This window comes from Mustela putorius, unplaced genomic scaffold (assembly GCF_011764305.1).
Source record: "Mustela putorius furo isolate JIRA1106 unplaced genomic scaffold, ASM1176430v1.1 tig00003853_pilon_pilon_pilon, whole genome shotgun sequence".
Lineage (NCBI taxonomy): Eukaryota > Metazoa > Chordata > Mammalia > Carnivora > Mustelidae > Mustela > Mustela putorius.
This window is the reverse complement of record NW_025422005.1, coordinates 6,942,167-6,960,836: the sequence shown is the minus strand read 5'-3', so window position 1 is coordinate 6,960,836 and position 18,670 is coordinate 6,942,167. Positions and strand designations below refer to the sequence as shown.

Here is an 18,670-nt window from a genome sequence, read left to right as displayed (position 1 = left end):
TCCTTCATGGCTGGGTTAAATCCTCTGTTCAGTTTTTTCATGTTTTCTTTATTTTTATATTATACATATAAAATATAAAAATAAAAAAATAAAAGATATATATATAAAGAATATAAATACATGTATATATATATTTTTAAATGTTTAACCCCTTGATTCTTCTGGAATTTACTAGTCCATGATATGATTCCAAGATGATATTAGTTACTACTCATCCAAGTGATACTAATCAAACACTAACTTTATTGCTCATCAGATACTAGTTTTTATTATAGTTTCCATGTTTCTCTAGAACGCGTGTACCCATCTGATCATAATGCTGCCAGGTAGGCAGGGAACCCCTATCCTATTCCGTGAATGATTTTATAATATTTAAAAATTAAATGCCATAGGGCTCTGATATCTGTCATTAGTATGTCTTATCACATAGAAAGGAAAAAGATCAAAAATGTAACACCTTTAAAATATTCATATTTTAATACCATCGATGCATCAAGATCTATGAAATATTTCAAGAGAACTTTAATTGGTATATATAAAATCTATATCGTAATTAAGTCTCTGTTACCATTTTTATTATATATATATATTTTTAAAGATTTATTTATTTGACAGAGAGAGAGCTCAAGCAGGGAAGCAGCAGGCAGAGGGAGAGGAAGAAGCAGGTTCTCTGCTGAGCAAGGAGCTCAAAGTAGGACTCATCCCAGGACCCTGGGATCATGACCCGAGCCGAAGGCAGCTGCCTAACCCAATTGAGCCACCCACGCATCCCTATTACATTTCTTTTTCTTTTCTTCTTCTTCTTCTTCTTCTTTTTTTTTTTTTAGTCTGAATAGTGTATTTTCTTCTACTTGTTCTATACATCCATTTGACTTTGGCTAAGCCAAGTAAGACGTTTTTTTGTTTGCTTGTTTTTTAAAGATTTTATTTATTTATTTGACAGCAAGAAAGAGAGCACAAGTAGGCAGAGAGGCAGGCAGAGGCAGAGGGGGGAAGCAGGCTCCCTGCTGAGCAGAGAGCCCAACGCTGGGCTCGGTTCCAGGACTCCGGGATCATGACCTGAGCTGAACACAGAGGCTCAACCCACTGAGCCACCCAGGCGCCCAAATAAGAAGTTTTTAATGCGTTAATTTTTTGTGTGTATCTCTGGCTCTTAAATTAATTTTCTGGAGAGAAAACAACAATTTGTGAGCAATCACTAGCATCCAAATAAAATAAACCTACGAGACGTGTTTAAATAAAAGGGCAGCGTTTCAATGACCTCACAATGAGCAACGTGACTCACACAGCTCAGCCAGCCAGTCGCTCACGTCCTCCATCGTCGCGTTCACTCTCGTCTCATCATTAGGGAGAATGATCCGACACCTGGGGTGGAATATGTACGTGGGGTCCACCGTCTCTAACTTGATCTTTGTACTTAGCTGCTGCAGCACCCAGAGGAAGTTCAGCATGAATCCATCTGTAGATACCAATCTATCATCTGTCTGTGGAATACGGAAAAAAGGTATTTAAAATAATGATTCAAAAAGAAATTTTGGCACAACTGTGTGGCTTACAGACATTCACCCCAGAGTCAATGAGAGGAAATATATCATCACCATTGTCATTCTATCAGAGGGCGCTCTTTACAGAGTCTTAATCCTATGTGAAGCACTTTATACATTCCCTGAATCTTCAGAAGAGCCCTTGGAAGTCAGTGATACTGCTATTCGCATTTTACAAAGGGGGAAACTGAGGATCAGAGAGCTAAATGACTTGCCTAAGATCCTCAAAATGAATTAAGTAGAAACACAATTAATGTTGCTTCCTTTCTCTTCTTTATTTCCCCTCAAGAGCATCAAACCCTAGTTTTACTCAGCACTGTTTCACTAACAGCCATTTTTTAAAAAAGATTTTATTTATATTTGTCACAGAGAGGACGAGAGAGAGTGAGCAAGCACAAGCAGGGGGAGCGGCAGGCAGAGGGAGAAGCAGGCTCTCCGCTGAGCAAAGAGCCCTCTGTGGGACTCGATCCTGACCTGAGCCTAAGGCAGACGCTTTACCGAATGAGCCACCCAGGCGCCCCTGACTAAGTTTCTCTGGCTGACGTCACAGAAACAATTATAATAACGGTAGTTCACATCAATTGTGTGTCCACGCCACACCAGGCACTGTTCTAATAGCTTTATGGATAGTAACCCCACAGTTAGGAACTACTATCACCCCCATTTAGCACTTAGGAAACTGAGGCACAAAGAAATAAACGGTGAAGTTCCCACTGTTAGTAAATGGTGGGACCAGAGAAGGAAATCCAGGCAGTCTGATGCAGGGCCACACTTTTCTCTATACACTTTTCTTCTTCTCAACAGAAAGGTCACATCATTCATTCACTACTTATTAGTAATATAGGAAAAATGCCCTTTTATCTTCTCTTCCCTTGCAAGGTGGTCCAGGCCACCAGGCTCCCCACCAGATCTCCTCGGGTCTGCTTCTGTCGCTCCTCCCAACTTAGCCCACATCACATTTTTTTTCCACACAGCACATCTGGCGGTTTCCTTGCTGCAAAACCCCCAGGGGCATCCCATTCTAGTTTTTACCATGTCAGCCGGAGCCTGATGGGAGTCCCCAGCCCGCCATCCTCCTTCCGGCACACTATTTTCGAGCCACCGAACTCTACATATGGAGCCTGTTCCAAAGCTAGATCATTCCCACTTTGGAGCCTTACAAGAATCTAGAAAATTCTTTTCCCAGCCTTGTCATGGCTGACTTTCACATCAGTCCGGTCTCTGATCAAACGTCACCTCCTTAAAGGTGTCTTCCCCACCACGTGATCGAAACTCACTCCCATACCCTCCTCTGGGTACCTCCACGGCTACTTCCAGGTCCTCTATGTGCTTTATTTGCGTCACAGATGCTACCAGCGCCTGTAGTAATGTACTTACATGCTGACTCATCTAGCCTGTGGAACATAGCTGACAGTGGTAGAAGATTCTCTCCTGCTCAACACCATGTCTCCATTTCCTAGAACGCCTGGTAGGTGGCGAGTGGAGACAAGCCAGATGAGTGACTTTTAGCCAATCCGTGACGCGGGCTTCTCGAACCCTACCTGCATCTGTGCTTTCTTCATGTTGGCGTTGACGACGGCTGCCATGTAACTGAGAGCAGCCTCACGGGTCTCGCCGTTTAACAGAATACTGTGCAGAATCTTGAAAAGCTCTTGCTGGAATTGATTTTAGAAAGGGAGAAGAAAAAAATGAAGACTTGACTTTAAAAATGATTCCTTTTGACTTCAAGAACAGCTGGGCTTTTTCTAGGCTTCTTCTCCCTTCCTCTCTTTTTCCTTCCACCCGTGTGAAGAGCGCCCGACCACCAGAGGAACAGGGGTGTCCACATTCAACTGTGTCAAGACCATTTGCACGCAAGCAGATGGCGGGGGCAGGGGAGGCAAGCAGTTACTACGGTTTTAATAAAATAACCTTTTCTATTCCCTTTTTGGGACAGGATCAAAATTACCTTAATTATGCTACCGTTAGCCTCTAATTTTGCTCCCGAGAAGCCTCAGAAGGGAGGGCATACCAATCCACACTTGAGAGGCAAGAGTGACCGAGGAGTATGTGCAAATGAATGGCGCTTGCTCACTCTCAGGTTTTAAAGGCCTACGTACGAGTGGGCTGGAACCATAGCTTCCAGGCTAAACCAGTTCTCGGGGAGGCCACATACAACTGTTATGGCAGTTGTTACTCAAGACACTGGTGACTCATACCCAGCCTCCCCCGAACACCTACCCTTCCCAGCTCCAGGTAATGCTGCAGTGACTGGCTGACCACGCGAGTGTTCTCCAGGGTAATGGCGGGCCCTGAGAAATATTTTTCAACCACCTTAGCCTGGAAGAGAAGGGGAAAATTCCATCGATATACAATGTACATTTAAGGAAGGAATCTGAACATCAGAGCAGCGAAGTACAAATGGCCACTGTACTTACATCGTCTTCCGCGAAGACCGAGAAGCTGAAGAAAGCCCCCAGGTACGACAGTCTCTGCAGCTCCCGCCCAGAGCCGGGGCTTAAGGATTTAGGCAACCACAACGGCAAAGAAGCCACCTGGGCAAGAAACGGCAGAGGCAGGTCAGGCTGCTATGCCGGCAAGTGAGGGGGAAGCATGCTGAGCAGAGCTCGGGACAGCCAACTTGTTCTCAGCGGGGTCTCAGCCCCCAGGACCGGGCAGACTGTTCACACACAAAACCCCAAAGCTCACGAACATGTTAGGACCCCCTCTGCCTTTTCTTATCTCGGATGGAGGCGGAAAACCCTCCGGACTCCTCTACGTTTCCACAGGACAGTCTTTTGATTTTTTATGTTTCGAGAAGCTCTTTGATAGCACTCGGACCAACCAGTTTTACACTGTCAAAGGACTCAAGTCCATTTTCCCACAGGACTTGTGTTCCTCCTTGCACAATATTTATACAAAGATCATGGAAGGTCGTAACAAGTTCATCCCAGGCAACCACGTGTAGGGCTAAGCAATTTCACTACTGAGAGTCACCCAGACATGTTACCTGCATCTAACCTAAATGTCCTCTAGGAGATGTTTTTTTCACACAATGGTACTTAAGGGGTATCTTGGGAGTTACACATCCCTAGAACGGGTGCGAGTACATCAGGGAGTCACTCACCAAATTGCACACGGGGTGGGTCTTCCCAAACTTGGTTTCACAAAGCTCACCTAGAGCCTAGGAATAAGATCAGAAAGTGTCATTTTTAATTTTTTAATTTTTAAATATTTTATTTATTTATCTGACAGAAAGATACAAAGAAAGCACAGGTACAGAGAGAGAGGCCAGCAGAGGGAGAGAGAGAAGCAGGCTCTCCGCCGAGCAAGGGAGCCCACGCTGGGTTCAATCCCAGGACTCTGGGATCATGACCTGAGCTGAAGGCGGCCGCCCAACAGACTGAGCCACCCAGGCGCCCCGAAAAGTGTCATTTTTTAAAAAAAGATGTTATTTATTTATTTGAGACAGGGGCAGAGGGAGAGGGAGAAGCAGACCCCTCGCTGAGCAAGAAGCCTGATACAGGGATCGATCCCAGGACCCTGGGAACATGACCTGAGCCGAAGGCAGATGCTTCACCAACTGAGCCCCCCAGGCACCCTGCAGAAAGTGGCATTTAAATGTATTCCATCTTTTTTTTTTTTTTAAGACTTTATTCATTTGACAGAGATCACAAGTAGGCAGAGAGGCAGGCAGAGAGAGAGGGGGAAGCAGGCTCCCTGCTGAGCAGAGAGCCCAACGCGGGGCCCGATCCCAGGACCCTGAGACCATGACCTGAGCCCAAGGCAGAGGTTTTAACCTAATGAGCCCCCCAGGCGCCCCTAAATGTATTCCATCTGGAACTGACTGCCACATGTAATACCAAGAAGCAGCTCTGATGCTGCCGTAAGTACATGTGCATTCCTTCCAAAACACTAAGAGCCTCACTATTTTTCTGATGTACCTGCACGTTGTAAAAAAAAAACTCAGATGAAACAGAAACTAAGAAACACTCATAAACCTCACCCGAAGAGATGACCTCTGCTTTTAGTTAACAGCTTTCCAGCCATATTTTTGTGCTGATCCACACTGAAATAAATGTGTTTAGTTTTACAAAAAGTGATTTTTTTCACTTAACATCTTTCCATGTCAAAAAAGATACATTTCATAAACTTGGGACGGCTCATCTTGCCAGTGCTGAAACAGGACTATGTATCATTGCAATCTAATAAGCTACCACATTCAGAACGTATTTAAAAGCCTTACTTGGCTTCAATATCTCGGATATTTCTGAGAACTCCAGGGTTTTCTCCTTTGGAGCTGCAATCATTCTCATATTAGAGAATCAGGAAAAGTAGGTTTTAGGGACATAAACACAGTTTAACACGGCCGGCGTGTTCCAATCAAACACCGTTTGAACAGTGAGCTCCGTTTTCTGTGATTTGAACACAGCTACCAGAGTTCCCGAGCCAGCCAGCGGAAGCTGCTTGTGAGTCAGGCAGGGAGGCCCTGACAGGTCTCTGGGGTGCACCAAGAAGGAAAAGTTCTCACCACACAGCGCAGGGGTTCCCAACCAGTGCTGCACACCAGGATCACTGGGGGAGCTGGAAAAACCCAACGCCAGGCCCCATCCTCACCAGACCCTCGACCAGTGGAACCACAGTGTGTGGGAGGCAGGCACCAGGTGCTTAATTTTAAAGATCCCCAGGTGATTCGAGGGTATGGCAACGTGGGGAGGCACTGGGCCAGAGAACGATCACAACTGTTTCTGCTTCCAGCTCCGGTAGTCTTCCTCTTCCTGCTCCCATGATCTTTCCTCGCACTGCACTCTCTCCGCTGGACAAGCATCAGTGATGGTATAAAATAAAGCTATTGTCTGCCATAATGGAGGTCTTTGTCTTTTGACCGAGAAGGACATTTTGTTGATATCTGACACTGAAAGCTCCTTACTGAAACATTGAGCCGTTCAGACCGCAACAGAAAAGCTAACAGTACCGCGAAGGAACATTTACATCATTCGTTGAGAACGAATGTGCACTCGAATATTTCATCACTGGACTCAAACAATCAGATGGTTTCACTTCCTCTTATCTGGCACAGACAGAATAATGTGCCGAAGGATTAAGAGAATTTTATTAGAAACCCGAACGGCAGGGGCAGCAGAAAGAGCCCTGACATAAATCCATTCAAAGCTGTTTTTTAAAAGAATTCCATTTTGCTTTCTAATTTCCCGATACCATCTTCGCCTCTTAGCTCCATTTTGATTGGTTAAAACAGAGACAGGCCCCCTTCATGTTCACCCGTGTTAGCATTGATCACGGTGTGGTCATCTGCACTGCTGTGGATTTGAGTTCTGCAGTGGGTCAGGGGCAATTAGTAGAGAGGTGCCTTGTCTAATTAGCCCAAGTATGTGGCACAGAAGAGGTCCTCAGTGAGCACTGACTTAATGTAAGACGGAATCAAGTCAGTAAAAAGATCGATTTAATCAGGGCCTCAATTTATACAAGATTGTATTCATTCACTGAGTTAGCTAATTACGTATTTTGTTATTTTTTTCCTTCACATCTTAGACGGAAAAATATTTAGTCATATGTCCGAGTATTTTTCTCTCCAAATTTCCAAGGAACCAATTCAGAAAGAAAGGGGCCTTTTCTTTTCTTTCTGGTTCCAGTGTGTTCACAGCAGTCAAGGCCCTTCATGAGGGTCTAAAGAGAAAGGTCTGTCCACAATTTACGCTTGCTGTAGGTGCGTGAATGAGCTAAGCAGTTTCCCACAGGAAGCCTGAAGGAAATGGGGAAGGCAAACAAGAAAACTACTCTGAGATTTTTCTATAGAAAGTCACTTCATGGGGTGCCTGCGTGGCTCAGTGGGTTAAAGCCTCTGCCTTCAACTCAGGTCGTGATCCCAGGGTCCTGGGATCGAGTCCTGCATCGGGCTCTCTGCTCAGCGGGGAGCCTGATTCCCCCCTCCCTGCCCCGCCTACTTGTGATCTCTCTGTCAAATCTTTAAAAAAATAAAAAAATAAAAGGAGACAGGAAGACTGGATATTTAAAAAAAAGATTAAAAAAAAAAGAAAGTCACTTCATAAAGCTGGGTTACTCTTCCTAGTATGACTGTCCTTCTCCTTGTATTTATAATAGGTTTTTTTTTAGATAATCTATTAATTTTTTTTTTAAAGATTTTTTATTTTATTTATTTGTCATAGAGAGAGAAACGAGAGCAAGCACAGGCAGACAGAGTGACAGGCAGAGGCAGAGGGAGAAGCAGGCTCCCTGCCAAGCAAGGAGCCCGATGTGGGACTCGATCCCAGGACGCTGGGATCATGACCTGAGCCAAATGCAGCTGCTTAACCAACTGAGCCACCCAGGCGTCCCGATAATCTATTAATTTTTTATTTTTTTATAAACATATATTTTTATCCCCAGGGGTACAGGTCTGTGAATCACCAGGTTTACACACTTCACAGCACTCACCCAAGCACATACCCTCCCCAATGTCCATAATCCCACCCCCTTCTCCCAAACCCCCTCCCCCCAGCAACCCTCAGTTTGTTTTGTGAGATTAAGAGTCACTTATGGTTGGTCTCCCTCCCAATCCCATCTTGTTTCATTGATTCTTCTCCTACCCACTTAAGCCCCCATGTTGCATCACCACTTCCTCATATCAGGGAGATCATATGATAGTTGTCTTTCTCTGCTTGACATGTTTTTGTTTTTTTTTTTAATAACAAAATTTCATCCTGATTATGGTATGCCTGTTGCCAGGAGGAGCAGAAGGATCCACCAAGAATCGTTTTTTTCCTAAGCTACAACATCAGGCCAAGAGCATTCCGGCGCTTGTATCATTGACTCCTGCCTAAGGCTCGCATGCGCGGAATATGTCCTGGGCTGCTACCTCCCCGTCTTCACTGATGCATTCCTGCACACCAAATACTGTGCGGCCAGCACAGCGCTTTATGGTTTTAAGTGTGAAAACAAGGCTGATAACCTTAAAGAAAAGTGCATGTTAAAATCATCTGGGAGAAAGCGTTTACTGAACGGCTTAAAGAGAAAGAACAAAGGTTTACCATGAGGGGGTACTTGAAGTAGTCACTATCGAGGGAGCACTCTTTGGCAGCGAGGGCCAGGCCTTGTAAAATGGGGATAAAGATCTGTAAGGAAAAAAGAAATAAAAAATGTAAGTTTAGGAAAACGTAAGAACAGGAGGCGTGCTAAAATAAAGTGCTGAGTCTGAATGTCTCAGCATTTCCACCTTCCCCAAGGAAAAGCTGTTTTGTTTAGAAAGGAGTCTGGTATCCGGCCACGGAGTGTGGCTCTGTCCTTCCACGAGGCTAACCATAAAGTAATATATTTAGCTGAATTTTCCGGAGTTAACAGGATCTGGCAAGCCCCAATTCTCTGGCAGGACTCCGAGTGACTCAACAGAAACTCACAACTTTTGAGGCTGCTATAGAAGTCCCCAAGGGTCCTCACTCTAGTCTACTAAATTCTCCACATCTCGACAATGACTATGTTTCCGATAACCAAGCAACTACAATCTATAAAGAAACTGGACTAAATGTTCCAGTATCATCTCAACTCTATCAGTATTTAAAAATACTCTCCCACTTTCTTCTGATTCTTTCCACTGTTCCCTATTTTGAAGAGAACAAGAAAAAGACGCCAGTAACGGATATTATCATCATTTCGTTAACTTTAATTACACAGAGCAAAGAGGTAGCTGGTAAATGTGGAGTACGCAAAAGAAAACTTGACTAGAATGACTTACCTCTGTTTGTAAAATGTATGCACGGACATGAAGCCAGAGCTCGAGGGCACCCGGATTTATTTTCCCAAGTTTACCATCAATACTAGGGCACCCTGTCACCATGCACAATTTGCTCAGCGTAGCTCATCTACAAATGTCACCATGCACTCACTGACCGACTCACTTAGGGAGTTGGTTGGGATTCCAGACCAGTAACATTAAGGAGAAGATGGTATGAACAACAGCTGAAACCCCAAATGTCAACAAGCTGACATGGGAGTGCTCTATAAAGGCCCTAGGAAATCTGAAAAATTCCCTTTCCTACTAATTTCATCCCATTGTACTGTGTAGCCTGGTCATTTAAGGAGCCCAGGATTTAAAAAAATAAAAAAGAAAGAAAGAAAGGTGCTCTGGATTACAAAGTGTCTGTGGAGTGTCTTGAGGTAAAAAGATAGCTCTGGAAGAGATCATCCCAGCTTTTGCAACTCAAAACCATCAGGATAGAAGTAATATGCTGTCAGAGGCTGACTAAAAATGGACAGGTAAAGCTTAGGGGTGGTGATGGGCGGGTGACAATATTATAATCAGAAACACAAAACTGAAGTTCCCAAATCACCAAAATAAATTTCACAATTGGTCATCTAGAAAAATGTCAAAACTTTTTTCCAGAATGCTATAAAGAAAACATCTTAGTGTTTTCTAGTAGACTTATCCTCTTTTGCAGGTAGGATTTAATTTATAATAGACAAGTCTAGCTGTAATGTTTTTCAAATAGTCAAGCATTATAATATTCATGTGACTTAATTTTTTTTAAAGATTTTTGTTTATTTATTTGAGACAGAGCACAAGCAGAGGGAGGAGCAGACTCCCCACTGAGCAGAGAGCCTGATGTAGGGCTTGATCCCAGGACCCCAAGATCATGACATGAGCTGAAGGCAGATGCTTAACCACCTGAGCCACCCAGATGCCCCTGACTTGGGTATTTTAAACGATTCTCTTGTTTTCAAATAAACACCTTTGAGCAATGACAAAAAAATATAAGTATTCATCTCCAATCCTAAATTCTAACTACTATTTATTTATCTGTGAACATCTCAAACATTAAAAGGAGACGGAAGTTTCAAAGATTTATAGGTCAAATTTGCCAAACTCCTGGGGCGCCTGGGTGGCTCAGTGGGTTAAGCCTCTACTTTCAGCTCGGGTCGTGGTCTCAGGGTCCTGGGATCGAGCCCCATGTCGGGCTCTCTGCTCGGCGGGGAGCCTGCTTCCTCCTCTCCCTCTGCCTGCCTCTCTGCCTACTTGTGATCTCTGTCTATCAAATAAATAAATAAAATATTAAAAAAAAAATTTGCCAAACTCTTCAGACAAAAAAGTGAAGTGCTGTTTTCCACTCACTCATCATTTCTCTCTAAGAAAAAAGCACATGGTAATGCAAAGACAGACAAGGAGTGATCAGGACTGAGTGGCAGAAGAGGCATCAGAATGCTATGATTAAAAAGAAACAGTGGGGGGCACCTGGGCAGCTCAGTGGGTTAAGCGTCCGACTCTTCGATTTTGGCTCAGGGCATGATCTCAGGGTTGTGAGATCGAGCCCCACACCCCGTGGGGCCTGCTTAAGATTCTCTTTGCCCCTACCCCCGTCTGCCCCAGCCCCCGGAGGAAAATAAAAACCAACAGTTGATGCACAACACTGCGAATGCACTAAAAGCCACTGGATTGGTTCGTTTTATGTTATGCGCATTTCATCTCAATTGAAAAAAAAGGGGTCACTTCACAACGTTTGTGTAAGTTTCTTTATGAGTAAGATAAGCATAACACAGCCCTTCCAGCTGATCACGGGGCCGATTTTACAGAGCTAAAGCTACTCTGGGTTCCTCAAATGATGTCTTGTACAACAGGGAGAGTGTTCTCATTTTTTTTTTTTTAAGATTATTTTTTAAGTTATTTCCCACCCAATGTGGGGGTCGAGCTCACAACCAAAGATCAAGAGTTGTATGCTCCACTGACTGAGCCAGCCGGGTGCCGCAGAAAAGTACTCTAATTAATGCATGTCACGTAAACAACAGATGGCTCCCCTTAAACCTTCCAAGATGGTTATTTATTCTCTGTTTTCTTTTCTTTCTTTTTTTTTTTTTTTTTAAGTAGGCTCCATGCCAAAGTGGAGCCCAACCTGGGGCTTGATCCCATAACTCTGAGAGCAAGACCTGAGTTGGACTGAGTCAGATGCTTAACTGACTGAGCCCCTCAGGAGCCTAACAGCTGTTTATTTTCATCAGAATTCATTTTTCTTTCTCCAGAGAGGAAAAGCTCACTATGCTGCCTTGAGTATTCCTGAGTAGTCGATGAATTCCTAACACGGTCATGACGCTTAACTAGGAGTTTTGCTTTGGGATTCTTCTTTTACTAACATTTTGAAAACTGCTAAAAACACAATTCCTGAGATTTCAAATTAATAGTTACAAATAATATTAGGTATAAAAAAAATCAATCATATCACTTAGAGCTACTGCCTTTGTTCTGTGTAGAAAGAAACAATCATACGGTAAATTATAAGAAAGTGTCATAAAAATCCTTCCATCACCAGAAACGGCTTGTGTGAGAGCTGCCATGGCAAAGTGTTCATGTCACGACACAGGCTGGAACACAGCGACCAAGCATGATGCCAAAGTTTCACCTCAGAAGAAACCTTTCGGACTAAATAAATAGCTTTATTCCTAAATATCCCAAATCTGCATTTTCACTTGACTTCACACAGTGAGATATAAAAACTGCATGAATACTTAATGAAAGAAGTAATTAGCAAGATATGAGACATCGTTCCCAGTTGAGTGGCGAGAAGACAAAAGATCCCGTCGGGTATGCAGACTGCACTGGGCTAATTTGGTCGCTGGTTTACTAATCTCCTTTTTGCAAACTTGGAGAACTAATTTTCGACATGACTCAACTGGCAAATGCACGTCATGTCGTGTGCCATCTCTTAGTATGCCTGTGTTGAAAGCACCTTGACATCAGGGACAGAGCCTCAGGTGACTTCTTACCTCTCAAGGCACTCAGCACTGCTTACAACACTCGCTGCCTGACGGCTTGAAATGGACAAATGATCTGAACCATGCAGCTGTCAATCTGGTTATCTCGAGAGAGAAATCTCAGGTAGATCTCTCTGAGCAATGAACACAAGTGTGTTCAAAATCTGAAACCGAAGTTTTCAGTATAGTGTCTTGAGAAATCAGCCTTGGCATAGAAGCTCCTATGTTAAACGTGCCAGCGGCAAATTCACAAAGCCTCACCTGCTTGAACACTTCTTCATCCTGGTGAGTGGTCCGCACCAGCTCCTGCATGAAGCCATACGGGAGATTCCTGCACAGCATATACGGCACCAGGAAGGACGGCTGCTGCATGGACCTGCGAACCCACAAGAGGCAAACCGCGACAGCTCAGCTCATCAGTGTGTGACAATACGGCGCACGGGCTGTCACGCCGGCAGAAGTGTCCAAACGTCAAACTTTAAATCTCTCAAATATTCTACACAACAATTTTGGCAAAAGACCAACCTTAAATTGTTCATCATCGCTTTTTGGTCTTTTGAATGAAGAGACTGTAGAAAGTTTCAAAGAAGCCATCTTTTCCTACAGTCAAGCCCTTAAAAAATAAAGCATTACCCCCAAAATGAAGCATTATAGGTCTCTTTTACTTATTTGTTTATGATGCAGCCAACTGAAAGGAAAAAGACCAGCGATGGGTGAGGACTTTTAAATAAAACTCTTGTTAATTTTAACCACAGAATATTTCTTGAGGTTTTGATCTTGATGATCTTGATGTTTATCCTTTCTTTCTTCTTCTTCTTCTTCTTTTTTTTTCCTTTTGAAGGTTTATTTATTTATGTAATCTCTATACCCAATGTGGGATCAAACTCATGACCTTGGGAGATCAAGAGTTCCTCGCTCCCCTGACTGAGCCAGCCAGGTGCCCCCACCTTTTCCTTCTTTTTGACAAGTTTCAAACCCAGATGGTTCTGGAACAGAGAGTAATAGAAGAGAACCAGAACAAATAAATGTTGTGACTTTGCCATTTCTTCCTTAAGTGTTTTCGCATCACTTTTCCTTCCTTCTATTTCTTCAGATATTTAAGTAAAAGAAGTGAAATACATAAATACTCTTTTCATTGAACTCGAAACCTTGATGGAACCCTCCGAAACAATCAATAATGTAGTCTGTACTTTGGGGGGATTCCTGAACGAACTGCTCTCCCACTATTATTTATCACCGAGTAACAGAAACTGACTGTAGGATACATGGAAAGTGAGAACCTGCACATTTTTTTCAAAGCTCTCCCCTGATTTCAAGGAGCCTTGATGCTGACCTAGGTCAACAGCGGTCTAGAAGTAAAGCCGACAGAGAGTGTTTCATTTTCCTGGTGTTACAGAGAAAGAACAGGACCTCCTGGGTCATCCAGTCAACCCCTTTCATCTTGCAGGTGAGAAAGTGCCTTATCCAAGGTGAGGCAAGTCGGCCGGACAGCCCGACGTCTGCTGACAGACAGAGTCCTCTCCCTGCTACCCCGGGTGCACCCGGTTCCTCCTACCTTGGCTGCGTGAGGGAACCCTGCAGGACTAGCGCAGTATGGGATATGCACTGCGAGCGGATGTTGCTCAGAAGCTGGCTGACTGCCGGCTGGCTGCACGTCTGAAAGAGAAGGCCAAGGTCAGGACCACAAAAACCAACAGAATACGCTTGCGCTGTTGAAAACGGACAAGAATCAGGAGACGTCCATCCCCAGGACATGGCACACTTTTCTCTTGCTTGACTCGTGACAAACAAACTAGAGTAACTATATCGTCCCCGTGTGCTGCCTCCGCCCAACTCCACAGTCAGAGCAGAGGGAGCGGGAGAGTGAGGCGCCCATGTTCTGCTTCCGCTAAGGTTCAGTGCGACAAACCCAGAGAGGCCATCACAAATACGTAACTAACAGGTGGACAAGTGGACTAGTCTGGGAAACTAGAAGTGGACAACGAATACGGAAAGAAATAATAAAGTTGGCATGAAACAGGAGAAAAAGCACAGCTTCTGGAGTTTAAATCCCGTTTTTGTGACTTTTATGTGATTGCAGACAATCACTCAGTGTCTCTGAGGTGCATTTGCCTCTTCATACAGTAAAAATAGTTCTGCCTACACTAGGTCAACCGAACAACCGTGACATCTGAGCCCTGAGACGGAGCCTAGGGTCGGTGGTCCCTCCGTGAGCACTTGTCACAGTCTATCGGAAACTGTGAGGGCCATGGAAGACCCTGGTGGCAACGGCACTTGGCACCATCACTTCTTCCTGCCACGAGGACATGCGTTCTGTGAGTTCTTTGTGTGTTTGGTTCACTGCTAACGCCCTGAGCTCCCAGCACGGCGCCTGGCACATAACACATGCCGGAGAACCACTTCCCTCACTGACTAAGGGAAGAAATGTTCCCCAAGGGGGCAGATGATGATTTATCATAAAAATAACCAGGTTCGGATGGGTTTTTAACTGGATCTGTTTCGTATTACCTTTGGTGCTTTTTTTTCCTCTATTCCAACTCGGTCAAAACACTCGATGAGGTAGTTCAGCATGTCTGTCTCCTTGCAGGTCTCAATGGTGAAATGGTCGCTGTAGGAATCCCAGGTACTTGCCCCACCAGAGGCTCCCAAACTTCGGAGAAGAGAACAGAAAATTGGTGATTCTTACCCCTTCTCAATGGATCATTTTGACAGAGTTTGCATTTCTGTAGCAGAAAGCCCGTTAGGATCCCTGCACCCACGACAAAGCACAGACACCCATGCAGCCGAGGCCGGAACGGATGCTCACTGCGCCTGCTCCGAGTCCAGCAACAGGAACTCCTGCTAAACACCGTACTGACCTAAGAAGAGAGTTGGATCAGAGACCCAACACCTTATCTTACTGGGAATGGCCACTGTCAAAGCCAGGAGGACTAGGAACTGTTACTGGGCTGGGCATTAGAAGGGCTAGCACATGGATTTAAATCAAACCGGCCCAGCTTCACTCAAGCTGACTCGGAGGCAGAGACCAGACGACGCTACTGCTGTCACTGAACTCAGCAGGAGTAAAGTAACAAAGGTGAACAAGAAGACCCCTTCTCACGACTTCTGGCATAACCTCAAAAGCCTTCAGCCAGCCTTTGGCAATAGGACCAGAGGAGGAGAACCGTCCAGTTACAGAAAGAAACATAAACCTACTTGTATTAACGTAAAAATTTCCAAAAATTTTCATGAAAAAGTCAAAGTTGTACAGTAAACACAAAACAAAAATCCTGTGTAGGGTTATCCCAACTCGGGTTCTATTCCGGCTGTGCTGCTTGCCTGTCCCCTGACCCTAGAATCTTCTCTTCTCCTCTGCTCTGAGGCTTAAAGGAAACCAAACCGAAGTGCTTTGTAAAACAGAAGCAAGACACAGCACGAAGCGCTGTTATGATGAGCAATTAACTATTCACCGAGACCAAAGCCAAACATTCTCTCAAGGGCTAGGTGTGAGGAAATGAAAGTGGAGATCAGCCATCAACAAGTCACAGACCAAATCTGATGTTTAGCTCACAAATTTATTCGATATACGCGAAAGATACAAAGAGAGTAATCATGGCACCAGAGAGGCTAGGCATTTTGAAATGAAAAGGAAATGAGAAAGCATAAACTTAGCAAAAAAATTACCTATGAAAGATGACAAAGGATGGGAAGAACAGCATGACCTTGAAAGGCCCACCCATGCCTACTTCAACTGGGACAGACAATTAAAGGCTAGAAACCGACAGGACTAATAGGGATTGAGGTATTAACAACACGTTATGCAGGTAGATGCATAGATATACATGAACTAATTCTGGAATATATGCATAACTGACCTCAGAATTTTAGAAAAATACAGCTGACCCTTGAACAACACAGGGTTTAGGAGTGCCAACTCCATGCAACTGAAAATTGCATTTAACTTCTGATTCCCCAAAAACTTAATGACTAACAGCCTATTTTGCCTTACTAATAACGTAACAGTGGATTACCATGTATTTTGTATAGGTATCATATACTGTATTCTTACAGTATATTCTTAAATACTATTCTTAAGCTAAAAAAACCAAAATACTGTTAAGAAAACCATAAAGGAGCGGCGCCTGGGTGGCTCAGTGGATTAAAGCCTCTGCCTTCGGCTCAGGTCATGATCCTGGGGGTCCTGGGATCGAGCCCCGCGTTGGGTTCTCCGCTCCATGGGGAGCCTGCTTCCCCCCCTCTCTCTGCCTGCCTCTCTGCCTACCTGTGATCTTTCTCTGTCAAATAAATAAAATAAAAAATCTTAAAAAAAAAAAAAAGAAAACCATAAAGAAGAGAAAATACATTTACAGTACTGCACTGTATTTACTGAAAAAAATCCACATATATGTGGATCTGTGCAGCTCAAACCCCTGGTGCTCAGAGATTTGACCTTGGAATTAAAGTATGGTATTAAAATTACAAAGATGAAAACAATGCCAGTTTTAAATCCAAGGCCTTCAGGCCAGAGTCTAGTAAATCTGAATTCCTACAATCTGCTCTACAGCTCGGACAGAACGGAGGAGAGAAGAAAGCACTGTGGCGGGGGGGGCGGGGGACGACAAAAAGCAACCATGAGAAACACCAAAACTCATCCACAAATATGAGAAGTGTGGTGAATCCCCAAAAGTAGAAAGGGGAAAGGGAGGTATTTTCTTACGGTACCATCTCAGTTTCAAGCTCTCTGTGATTCTTTCCTCTTCTGTCTGATGTCAGCCCATCATTATTCACTGCACTTCCGAAGATGAACTTGACCAACACAGGCTTTCCTCAGACCCAACTAAGGTTAATTTTCCTTTGAGTGCCTCTCACAGAAAACAATGAAAACCGATCTGCCTCATGTTTAAAATGAAAATTTCAATTATACATCTCCTTGATAATAAGACCCAAATTTTTCTCATTTTTACACTTCTGATGAAAAGTGTCTTACATCTGATGCCGTTAAGTCCTTGCTAGCTGCAAAGGGTCAGTACCCACAGCCAGCATGCAAACACCTGCGTGAAGTCAGTGGGCTTACGCAGTGGCCACCAAAACTAGGGTCCATCCTCAGCTGACACATTCCACTGAATTTTAACTTAAAACACCTCAAAGCCAACTGAGGTATCTTCACAGCTGTTTCACTGAGACATGAAAAGTGACAATGTACGTAGAAGATTGTCTCATGCCAGGCAATGCAATGAAAGGCACCCAGAATATATTAGAGAATTTTCATAGCTAAAAGAAGTTCGTATATTTTGGTGATCATCTGTCAGACACCAAAAAACACTTTAGCTAACTCTCAAGAACAGAAGACGACTAAAAAAATGAAATAAAATTTAACCAAATAGGAAATGCAGAATAAACCCCAGCATTTGTCCGTAGATTACTGATTTTAAGATTGGCCCTAAAGGTGGGGAAGTAAACCACGATCCTCTGGCATGAACAGTGGCCGGTCTCAACAACGCTTCACACAGGTCTCAATGATCAAAACGCACAACGATCTTCAGGTTCAAGGTGAGAGCACCGGACTCCAATTTTGAATGCCACGCTGAAGGAGGCAGTGGTGTAGTGTTTGTGTGCATGTGTTCATGCTAGCAATAAACATCCTTAGAGTTTTAAAATAACATTTCATTTTCCCCTAAACCAGTTATTCTGAAAGTCATGATGCTTTTAACAACTGTGACACATGGAATACCACATTGGAAATATGTCACATTCCAGTCCTGTGAGTATCTACAAACTTATACCTCCTTCTGGGAGAATGTGTGAGCCATTTTCTGGTAACTACATCAACAGTCCAATTTAACAAACTGATTACTTCCCATAATAGAAATAGACCTGAATCCTTCTGGGGAGCCAACGTGCATGAGATCTGCGCAAGCCGAATCCCATTTGAAATGTACGGAGAAAACATGTTCCTTGGTAATTTCTTCTATAAAGGCATGAATAATCTCTCTCCTATGTAACCCACTTTTTTGAATGCAGACTTGAGAATGCTGTGTTTTCTCAGTGCAAGGCAAAGTCAGAGCAGTGGGGTTCGAGCAGTGTGAATTCACTGAACAAATGTTCACGGCATGCTGTGTATTCCAGGCGCTGTTGTAGGCTCTGGGGGCAGCACACGGAATGGAACAGAGCCTGCTGGTACGGGGATTATACTCTGGAGCAGGGGACAGTCCAAAACAATACAGGAATGCTATGAAGAACAACGAAAGCGGAGCATGGTGACAGAGATGGGCAGTAAGTATGCATGTGTGCTTTCTATCACGTGTACTCTGACCCTCTGTGAGGGTGGTCTGTAGACGGGGACCTGAGGGCGTCAGGGCAGTCATCTTGGGGACAGCTGTCCAAAGAGAGGAAGTAAGCGCGAAGACCTAAGGCAT

General features: G+C 44.0%; 1 protein-coding gene across 3 annotated transcripts in view; it reads right to left on the bottom strand.

Annotated features, from left to right (window-relative positions):
* UBE4B (ubiquitination factor E4B) overlaps positions 1 to 18,670 on the bottom strand; it is a 120,219-nt gene that overhangs the window by 33,802 nt on the left and 67,747 nt on the right. For all 3 annotated transcript variants that reach the window (XM_045063713.1, XM_045063716.1, XM_045063714.1), the window contains 9 exons: positions 14,784 to 14,925; positions 13,831 to 13,931; positions 12,537 to 12,651; positions 8,570 to 8,653; positions 4,651 to 4,707; positions 3,962 to 4,078; positions 3,765 to 3,863; positions 3,086 to 3,199; positions 1,286 to 1,484 (listed from right to left, as the gene is read on the bottom strand). In XM_045063713.1, the coding sequence (XP_044919648.1) occupies positions 1,286 to 1,484; positions 3,086 to 3,199; positions 3,765 to 3,863; positions 3,962 to 4,078; positions 4,651 to 4,707; positions 8,570 to 8,653; positions 12,537 to 12,651; positions 13,831 to 13,931; positions 14,784 to 14,925 (1,028 nt within the window). The remainder of the gene's footprint in view (positions 1 to 1,285; positions 1,485 to 3,085; positions 3,200 to 3,764; positions 3,864 to 3,961; positions 4,079 to 4,650; positions 4,708 to 8,569; positions 8,654 to 12,536; positions 12,652 to 13,830; positions 13,932 to 14,783; positions 14,926 to 18,670) is intronic.